Here is a 10,363-nt window from a genome sequence, read left to right as displayed (position 1 = left end):
CTTTATATGGCGTGCAGAAAATGTAACAGGGCTGTATTGAAGTGTTTACTATGATTACAGCAGGGGAACTGTCAGTATACTCAGTTTTACTGTTGGTGATAATAGTCGCCCTCCAGTGGGTGGAGGACGTACAACCTGTTAGAATTATAGTATGCTCAGATTCTCTGTCTGTCTTGAATAGTTTATCATCTGGTAAATCTGATAGGAGTGATTATGAAGAATTGAGAGAATGGGTGTAGTATTCTCTCAATACTATACGCTGCAACTCCCCAATGGGCTCAGGAGAGGCGAAGGTCGCCAAGCTGTGCTTCTTAACACGCACTCGTTTAACCCGGAAGCCAGCTGCACCAATGTGTCAGGAAACATCGTTAACTTATGACCGAAGTCAGCCTACAGGCGCCCAGCCCGCCACAGAGAGTCTCTAGAGCGCGATGAGCCAAGTAAAGCCCCCCCCGGGCCAAGCCCTCCTCTAACCCGGACGATACTGGGCCAATTGTGCGCCGCCCTATGGGACTCCGTCACGGCTGGGTGTGACTGGGTCAAACCCCAGGTTGTAGTGACACCGCAACACTGCGATGCAGTGCCTTAGACTGCTGTGCCACTTCTGCTGGGCCCCAGGACATTCGGGTGTGGAAGGGAATGAAATTGTAGACCAGTTAGCCAAAAGAGCTTTGAAATAAGATATAATTGATATTAATGTTCCACTGGGTAGAGGTGAGGCCAAATGTAAGATCAGAGCCATTTTGATAGATGTGTGGCAGAAGAGATGGGACTCTGAGCCCGAGGGCCGACATTTATATGCCCTCTACAGAAAGGTCAGTGGACCAAGGTTCAAAGGTCAGATTAGGAAGGAAGAGGTGGTGATTGCGCTTAGGACATTGTACATTGAACTCATCATTCACATCAGCATGTGAATGGTTTGTGTCTGGAGGGTACGGTCGATGAAACGGTGGAGCATGTGTTGTTATATTGTCTTAAGTATGTTGAACAGAGGGAAAGATTGAAGTGTAGGGTCATTGAGGTTGGACGGGGATTTGGAAGGGATTTTGGGGGATGGGGAGTGTCTATTAGAAGTTAGTAGGGCTATTTTTGTATTTTCTCAGAAGTACTGAGGTAGGAGGATTTAGAAAAGTTGTAAACCGTGATTGACCCTCCAGCAGCACAGTAGGTGGCGGCGCCTTTAACGTTGGTTTGAGGACCGAGTGGTGCAGCGGTCTAAGGCACTGCATCTCAGTGCAAGAGGCATCACTACAGTTCCTGGTTCGAATCCAGGCTGTATCACATCCGGCCGTGATTGGGAGTCCCATAGGGCAGCGCACAATTGGCCCAGTGTCGTCCGGGTTTGGCTGGGGTAGGCCATCATTGTAAATAAGAATTTGTTCTTAACTGACTTGCCTAGTTAAATAAAGTTAAATAAAAAAATATATACAGTTGTGACCAAATGTTTTGAGAATGACACAAGTATTAATTTCCATGAAGTTTACTGCTTCAGTGTCTTTAGATATTTTTGTCAGATGTTACTATGGAAAACTGAAGTATAATTACAAGCATTTCATAAATGTCAAAGGCTTTTATTGACAATTACATGAAGTTGATGCAAAGAGTCAATATTTGACCCTTCTTTTTCAAGACCTCTGCAATCTGCCCTGGCATGCTGTCAATTAACTTCTGGGCCACATCCTGACTGATGGCAGGATGTATTTATTTATTTATTTTGCTCCTTTGCACCCCATTATTTCTATTTCTACTTTGCACTTTCATCCACTGCAAATCTACCATTCCAGTGTTTTACTTGCTATATTGTATGTACTTCGCCACCATGGCCTTTTTTTGCCTTTACCTCCCTTATCTCACCTCATTTGCTCACATTGTATATAGACTTATGTTTCTACTGTATTATTGACTGTATGTTTGTTTTACTTAATGTGTAACTCTGTTGTTGTATGTGTCAAACTGCTTTGCTTTATCTTGGCCATGTCGCAATTGTAAATGAGAACTTGTTCTCAACTTGCCTACCTGGTTAAATAAAGGTGAAATAAAATTTAAAAAAATAATTGTTCGTCACCAAACTGTTCCTGGATGGTTGGGAGAAGTTGCTCTCGGATGATGTGTTGGTACCATTCTTTATTCATGGCTGTGTTCTTAGGCAAAATTGTCAGTGAGCCCACTCCCTTGGCTGAGAAGCAACCCCACACATGAATGGTCTCAGGATGCTTTACTGTTGGCATGACACAGGACTGATGTTAGTGCTCACCTTGTCTTCTCCGTACAAGCTTTTTTCCGGATGCCCCAAACAATCGGAAAGGGGATTCATCAGAGAAAATGACTTTACCCCAGTCCTCAGCAGTCCAATCCCTGAACCTTTTGCAGAATATCAGTCTGTCCCTGATGTTTTTCCAGGAGAGAAGTGGCTTCTTTGCTGCCCTTCTTGACACCAGGCCATCCTTCAAAAGTATTTGCCTCACTGTGCGTGCAGATGCACTCACACCTGCCTGCTGCCATTCCTGAGCAAGCTCTGTACTGCTGGTGCCCCGATCCTGCAGCTGAATCAACTTTAGGAGACGATCCTGGCGCTTGCTGGACTTTCTTGGGCGCCCTGAAGCCTTCTGCATTAATGCAGTGGAAATGTTTGTTGGGGATTCAGTTCATTTGCATGGCAAGAGGGACTTTGCAATTCATCTGATCACTCTTCATGACATAACATAAGAACAGTATATGCAAATTGCCATCATACAAACTGAGGCAGCAGATTTTGTGAAAATTAATATTTGTGTCATTCTCAAAACTTTTGGCCACGACTGTATATGCAGTAGAACAAGATTCCTGCAGGTTGTAAGCGCCTTGTATTGCCTGCCTTCTCACTCCTGTACACAAGGTGGCGCTATTGCACCAGGTAGTTTAGTCATGCAGAAGAATCATACCCGGAAGTACGGTGATGCAGTAACGCAGACAGTCGGCTTATTTCCCTCTCTTCAAAACAGGCTAGCTAGTTACTGTTAAAATGGCAACATATAGGATATCTGCATGTATTGCCTTCGTTTAGATGGCTGGTTAGGTTCCAAATCGTTTCACGACCAGTAAATTGTTCAACTGACGTGAGTGACCTCGAGCTGAAGTGAACGTAAAAGAACAACAATCAATAACATGTCGGCAGAATTCACTCCTCCCGGTTCTGACCGACCCACAATGGACGAGGTAAGACACGGGAGGGACGACTGCCCGTTAGCTAGCCAGCCAAATCTACTAACATTGTCCTAGCCCTTCGGACTCGAATGCCTCACATGACATGAATGGGCAAGCTTTGTCCCAAATCGGGTTGTGAAAACTCCATTGCTGTTATTGCAAGATAATGCGTGACAGAGTTGGATTAATACCACAGACAGGTTATGCCAGGTCCGTTTATGCTCAGTCATCTGAAAACTGATTTGAGTGTAGTTGTCAATGTTACAAAGTATCAAGCTGGCAGTTTGTTTACTGCTGCTGCTCAGTCAGTCTGCAGTCGCAACTTTGTCACAATGCCACCGGGTGGGTCTTTTGAGGCAACGCCAGTCTTATCTGCAGAGCGGTGGTGGGTGCAGTCTTTTGTTCCTACCAAGCACTAACACAAACACACTGATCTAGGATGAGTTTTGCCTTAGGATTAACTGGAGAGGGAGGGTCTGAGGTCAGCATTCTTACTGTTAGATGCTTTGTGAAATACAGGCCCCGATTCCCCGATCAAAGTATTGGACACTCATATAGTCTACCACAACAAAACACTCATATAGTCTACCACAAAACGCTCATATAGTCTACCACAACAAAACGCTCGAATAGTCTACCACAACAAAACACTCATATAGTCTACCACAACAAAACACTCATATAGTCTACCACAACAAAACACTCATATAGTCTACCACAACAAAACGCTCGTATAGTCTACCACAACAAAACGCTCGTATAGTCTACCACAACAAAACGCAGATTATGGGCTACCACAACAAAACACTCGTATAGTCTACCACAACAAAGCGCTCATATAGTCTACCACAACAAAGCGCTCATATAGTCTACCACAACAAAACGCTCGTATAGTCTACCACAACAAAACGCTGGTATAGTCTACCACAACAAAGCGCTCATATAGTCTACCACAACAAAACGCTCGTATAGTCTACCACAACAAAACGCTCGTATAGTCTACCACAACAAAACGCTCGTATAGTCTACCACAACAAAACGCTCGTATAGTCTACCACAACAAAACACTCATATAGTCTACCACAAAACACTCATATAGTCTACCACAGCAAAACGCTCGTATAGTCTACCACAGCAAAACGCTCATATAGTCTACCACAGCAAAACGCTCGTATAGTCTACCACAGCAAAACACTCGTATAGTCTACCACAACAAAACGCTCATATAGTCTACTACAACAAAACGCAGATTATGGGCTACCACAACAAAACGCTCGTATAGTCTACCACAACAAAGCGCTCATATAGTCTACCACAACAAAACGCTCGTATAGTCTACCACAACAAAACGCTCGTATAGTCTACCACAACAAAACGCTGGTATAGTCTACCACAACAAAGCGCTCATATAGTCTACCACAACAAAACGCTCATATAGTCTACCACAACAAAACGCTCGTATAGTCTACCACAACAAAACGCTCGTATAGTCTACCACAACAAAGCGCTCGTATAGTCTACCACAGCAAAACGCTCGTATAGTCTACCACAACAAAACGCTCGGATAGTCTACCACAACAAAACGCTCGTATAGTCTACCACAACAAAACGCTCGTATAGTCTACCACAACAAAACGCTCGTATAGTCTACCACAACAAAACGCTCATATAGTCTACCACAACAAAACGCTCATATAGTCTACCACAGCAAAACGCTCGTATAGTCTACCACAGCAAAACGCTCATATAGTCTACCACAGCAAAACGCTCGCATAGTCTACCACAGCAAAACGCTCGCATAGTCTACCACAGCAAAACGCTCATATAGTCTACCACAACAAAACGCAGATTATGAGCTACCACAACAAAACGCTCATATAGTCTACCACAATAAAACGCTCGTATAGTCTACCACAACAAAACGCTCGTATAGTCTACCACAACAAAACGCTCATATAGTCTACCACAACAAAACGCTCGTATAGTCTACCACAACAAAACACTCGTATAGTCTACCACAACAAAACGCTCGTATAGTCTACCACAGCAAAACGCTCGTATAGTCTACCACAGCAAAACGCTCATATAGTCTACCACAGCAAAACGCTCGTATAGTCTACCACAGCAAAACACTTGTATAGTCTACCACAACAAAACGCAGATTATGGGCTACCACAACAAAACACTCGTATAGTCTACCACAGCAAAACGCTCGTATAGTCTACCACAGCAAAACGCTCGTATAGTCTACCACAGCAAAACGCTCATATAGTCTACCACAACAAAACGCTTGTATAGTCTACCACAACAAAACGCTTGTATAGTCTACCACAACAAAACGCTCATATAGTCTACCACAACAAAACACTCATATAGTCTACCACAACAAAACGCTTGTATAGTCTACCACAACAAAACACTCATATGGGCTACCATAACACTCATACAGTCTACCACAACAAAACAAATGTTCCCCTCTCCAGAACTATTCAAGGCTGACTTCTGCCCTTCATTCTCTTTTAGGATGATGTTAACAACCAGCCCAGCCTGTCCCCATCCCACAGCCCCCCTGCATCAGGAGAACCTGATCAAGAGAACCAAACAGAACCAACCAAAACCTTTTCTCACTGTTGTCTGGACTGTGGGAAAGAGTTTTCCCGCCCATGTGACCTGGTGAGTTTGATGGGTTTTATTTGCCTGTTTAAAAAAATGACATGTACACACAGTACATGAAACGTGACGGGATAACACAAAACAAGTCAACTTATTTCCATTGTGTTCCATAAGGTGAGACACCAGAGAGTACACACAGGGGAGAAGCCCTACCCCTGTCCTGACTGTGGCAAGAGGTTCGCCCACTCAGGAGGCCTCCGAGAACATGAGAGGATACACTCCGGAGAGAAGCCTCACTCCTGCTCTGTTTGTGGGAAGAGCTTCACCCAGAAGGGAAGTCTTAGAGTTCACCTACGGACACACACGGGGGAGAGACCTTATTCTTGCTCCGTCTGTGGCAAGAGTTACACCCAAAATGAATTTTTGAAAGTGCACCAGCGAACACACACGGGAGAGAGGCCCTACTCCTGTTCTGTGTGTGGCAAGGGCTTTGCTCAGATAGGAAACTTGAAGAAACACCAGCGGATTCACACCGGGGAGAAGCCGTATCAGTGCCTGGAGTGTGGCGCCAGTTTCACCCAGAAGGACAGCCTGAAGATGCACCAGAGGTTATTTATTTCATTCTTGTTTTCATTTGATCTCCTTGTTGTTTTACTGTAAAATCTGTTTCAAGTTTAAATGCACTTTGAATCAAGTATGATTTGATTTAGGTCTCATACGGGAGAGAAACCCTGCGTCTGCCCCGAGTGCGGGAAGGGTTTCCGCGACAACGGGCACCTGAAAGTCCACTTGAGAGTGCATACAGGTGAGGTTGATTTAACGATCGAAGGATATCAGTGTCTCAACTCTGAGTTGTCCACAATGTGGTTCTTTAATAAAACGTGAAACTTTTTGCAGCAATTGACAGCATACATTACAGATTTGTCGTATGTACGGGATACACATGGTATACACCGTCCAATGAAATACTGACTTGCAGGTTCCTTCTCAACAATTCAACAACAATAAGAAATAATACGAACATAAAGTAAATGACTCATTATAGTGGAGTGGCACTGTCTGTCTGTCTGTCCCACCCACCCGTCTGTCCGTCCATCCATCCATCTATCAGGTGAGAAGCCGTACTCCTGCCCTGACTGTGGGAGACGGTTCAGCCAGGCGGACGTCCTGAAGAGACACCAGATGGTGCATACAGGGGAGAAGCCGTACTTCTGTGCCCTGTGTGGGAGGAGGTTCGCCCAGCCTGCCACTCTGAAGTACCACCTCCGGACCCACGCAAGAGAGAACCAGACAGGAGGTGAGTTCAACAACACTTCCCTTTACAGCCAACATGTTGCCAGAGTAACACATTTCAGTTGGAATGATTTGAATGAACATTCCAGAATGTTACGGCGAAGCTGCAAATAGCTCATTTTTCTATGTATTCAAACTTCAAATGCTAATCTTACTACATGTAATAGAAAGCCTGCATAGCAACATGTATTATTTGTAGTGGCAGTTTAGACAGGAAACAGATACTCATGTTTACCTCACACTGCCTTCTCGGACTGTCGGCCACTTCACTGTCTTCTCAGACTGTCGGCCACTTCACTGCCTTCTCGGACTGTCGGCCACTTCACTGCCTTCTCGGGCTGTCGGCCACTTCACTGCCTTCTCGGGCTGTCGGCCACTTCACTGCCTTCTCGGGCTGTCGGTCACTTCACTGCCTTCTCGGGCTGTCGGCCACTTCACTGCCTTCTCGGACTGTCGGCCACTTCACTGCCTTCTCGGGCTGTCGGCCACTTCACTGCCTTCTCGGACTGTCGGCCACTTCACTGCCTTCTCGGGCTGTCGGCCACTTCACTGCCTTCTCGGGCTGTCGGCCACTTCACTGTCTTCTCGGACTGTCGGCCACTTCACTGTCTTCTCGGACTGTCGGTCACTTCACTGTCTTCTCGGGCTGTCGGCCACTTCACTGCCGACACAAAACAAACAGAATGCTGTTGCTAGCATTCTAACGTTCACAAACCATTTCCCCAGGGTCTCAATGCTGCCCAGTGTGTGGACAGGACCTCCCTACAGAGCAGGCTCTGAGAAAACACCTGCAGACACACATGGGGGAGGACCTCGGTCACAATGGGGGACAGGAAGACGGGGAGGAGGAAGTTGGTGGTCTGATCAATTCTGATGGAGAGGACGTCGGCTGGGACCCTTCTCATCTTAGTAAGTGGAGGCAGGTTATTCGTCCCTAATGGCTCCCTATTCCCTATGTAGTCCACTACTTTACCCTAATATACAACCCTAATGGCACCCTATTCCCTATGTAGTCCACTACTTTACCCTAATATACAATCCTAATGGCACCCTATTCCCTACATAGTGCACTACTTTAGACCATCCATCCTTCCATCAAATGATAAACAGGAGAGAGTCCTGTCCATGGCTCTGGTAGTCTCATTATAACCCATAATACCAACCTATCTCTACAGGAGAGGGTCCTGTCCATGGCTCTGGTAGTCTCATTATAACCCATAATACCAACCTATCTCTACAGGAGAGGGTCCTGTCCATGGCTCTGGTAGTGAAGAAAGTCCTCCTACATCAGACATCAACAAGGTGGGAGAAAATGAGCTTTATACATTTTACTGTAAACTAATGTCATCTATTTCAGGGGCCAAATGTATCAAGCATCTCAGAGTAGGAGTGCTGATCTAAGATCAGTTTTGCATTTTAGATTATAAATAATGGACAAGGGGGGACCTGATCCTAGATCATCACTCCTATTGGATCTGAACAACATCACATGTACAAGGGGACCTGATCCTAGATCATCACTCCTATTGGATCTGAACAACATCACATGTACAAGGGGACCTGATCCTAGATCATCACTCCTATTCTGAGATGTTTTATTAACACAGACCCTGATCTTCAGAGGAAATATTACTTCCTTTATTATTGATCACTGTTTTCATTCTAGATTCTGGGTGACCAATCCAGATCCAAACCCAGGTCACCTGACGACAGAGAGGCCTTCAGTCAGACACTGGGGATGAACATTAAAGTAGTGGAGGAGGAGGAGCTGGAGGACTTGAGTCAAACTGTTGGGGTGACGGTTAAAGAAGAAGAGGACGAGGTGGAGCTGGAGGACTTGAGTCAAACTGTTGGGGTGACGGTTAAAGAAGAAGAGGACGAGGAAGTCAGCAGATTCATTCAGTCCCCAGTAGAAGAAGTGGACTGGGAGGCTGTTGAACTTAGTAAGTAGAGGGAGGGAGGCTGTTGAACTTAGTAAGTAGAGGGAGGGAGGCTGTTGAACTTAGTAAGTAGAGGGAGGGAGGCTGTTGAACTTAGTAAGTAGAGGGAGGGAGGCTGTTGAACTTAGTAAGTAGAGGGAGGGAGGCTGTTGAACTTAGTAAGTAGAGGGAGGGAGGCTGTTGAACTTAGTAAGTAGAGGGAGGGAGGCTGTTGAACTTAGTAAGTAGAGGGAGGGAGGCTGTTGAACTTAGTAAGTAGAGGGAGGGAGGCTGTTGAACTTAGTAAGTAGAGGGAGGGAGGCTGTTGAACTTAGTAAGTAGAGGGAGGGAGGCTGTTGAACTTAGTAAGTAGAGGGAGGGAGGCTGTTGAACTTAGTAAGTAGAGGGAGGGAGGCTGTTGAACTTAAAGAAACATTTAGTAATGAGAACTTACTATCTCTGTGTCCCAAATGCCATCCTATCCCCTAATTTAGACCAGAGTTCTATGGGGAATAGGGTGCCATCCTATTCCCTACTTTAGACCAGAGCTCAATGGGGAATAGGGTACCATCCTATTCCCTACTTTAGACCAGAGCTCAATGGGGAATAGGGTACCATCCTATTCCCTACTTTAGACCAGAGCTCAATGGGGAATAGGGTACCATCCTATCCCCTACTTTAGACCAGAGCTCAATGGGGAATAGGGTACCATCCTATCCCCTACTTTAGACCAGAGCTCAATGGGGAATAGGGTGCCATCCTATCCCCTACTTTAGACCAGAGCTCAATGGGGAATAGGGTACCATTTGGGTGCCATCTCATATCTTTAAGGTTGCGTCCCAAAGGGCAGTGTATGTCCCATATTGTGTACTATATGTAACCTGAACTTACTGTTCCCATAGGAGAGAGTCCTAACCAGTGCTCAGACGGTGAGGAGAGACCTCCCCAGCAGGAGAATCACACAGCTAAAGACCATCACCACACAGAGAACACAATCCTCACTCCTGCTCTGACTCTATTTCAAGGACCTGATCAAAGCTATTGATTATTAAATAATTAGGTTCATTAGCTACTGTATTGCAGATATTTAATAATTGTGTTTGATTTAATAAATCATGGTTGCAACAACCTGCCAATCATTATGAACTGGGTGGTTTGAGTCTTGAATGCTGATTGGCCTGGTATATCATATAGTATACAAAGGGTATTTTTAATTTAACTAGGTGAGTCACTGCCTTGTTCAGGGGCAGAACGACAGATTTTTACCTTGTCAGCTCGGGGATTCGAGCTTGTAACCTTTCGGTTACTGGTCCAACGCTCTAACCCCTAGGCTACCTGCAGTATGACAAAACATA

General features: G+C 45.3%; 1 protein-coding gene across 2 annotated transcripts; it reads left to right on the top strand.

Moving 5' to 3' along the window:
• Positions 1-2,897: 2,897 nt before the first annotated feature.
• On the top strand, positions 2,898-10,154 carry LOC115178661 (zinc finger protein 2). Of its 2 annotated transcripts, XM_029739921.1 has the most exons (10): positions 2,898-3,195; positions 5,707-5,856; positions 5,971-6,404; positions 6,507-6,601; positions 6,908-7,093; positions 7,816-7,998; positions 8,330-8,391; positions 8,756-8,911; positions 8,972-9,032; positions 9,911-10,154. In XM_029739921.1, exons 1-10 carry the CDS (start codon positions 3,145-3,147, stop codon positions 10,051-10,053), a joined length of 1,521 nt encoding a protein of 506 aa, XP_029595781.1. In that variant the 5' UTR covers positions 2,898-3,144; the 3' UTR covers positions 10,054-10,154. The 2 variants fall into 2 exon arrangements, with proteins under 2 accessions (XP_029595781.1, XP_029595780.1); XM_029739920.1 differs by having other exon boundaries at positions 2,902-3,195; positions 8,756-9,032.
• The last annotated feature ends 209 nt before the right edge of the window (positions 10,155-10,363 follow it).

The sequence above is a fragment of the Salmo trutta genome, chromosome 38 (genome assembly GCF_901001165.1).
Source record: "Salmo trutta chromosome 38, fSalTru1.1, whole genome shotgun sequence".
NCBI lineage: Eukaryota > Metazoa > Chordata > Actinopteri > Salmoniformes > Salmonidae > Salmo > Salmo trutta.
The sequence above is the reverse complement of the archived record's forward strand: the minus strand, read 5'-3'. Positions and strand labels throughout refer to the sequence as shown.

What these genes read in the sequence shown, in the direction of transcription:
- LOC115178661 (XM_029739920.1), top strand. Translation starts at nt 3,145, where the DNA reads ATGTCGGCAGAATTCACTCCTCCCGGTTCTGACCGACCCACAATGGAC. An exon ending in ACCGACCCACAATGGACGAG is followed by an intron (nt 3,196 to 5,706) that starts GTAAGACACGGG and finishes ATTCTCTTTTAG; the next exon opens with GATGATGTTAACAACCAGCC. An exon ending in AGCCTGAAGATGCACCAGAG is followed by an intron (nt 6,405 to 6,506) that starts GTTATTTATTTC and finishes GATTTGATTTAG; the next exon opens with GTCTCATACGGGAGAGAAAC.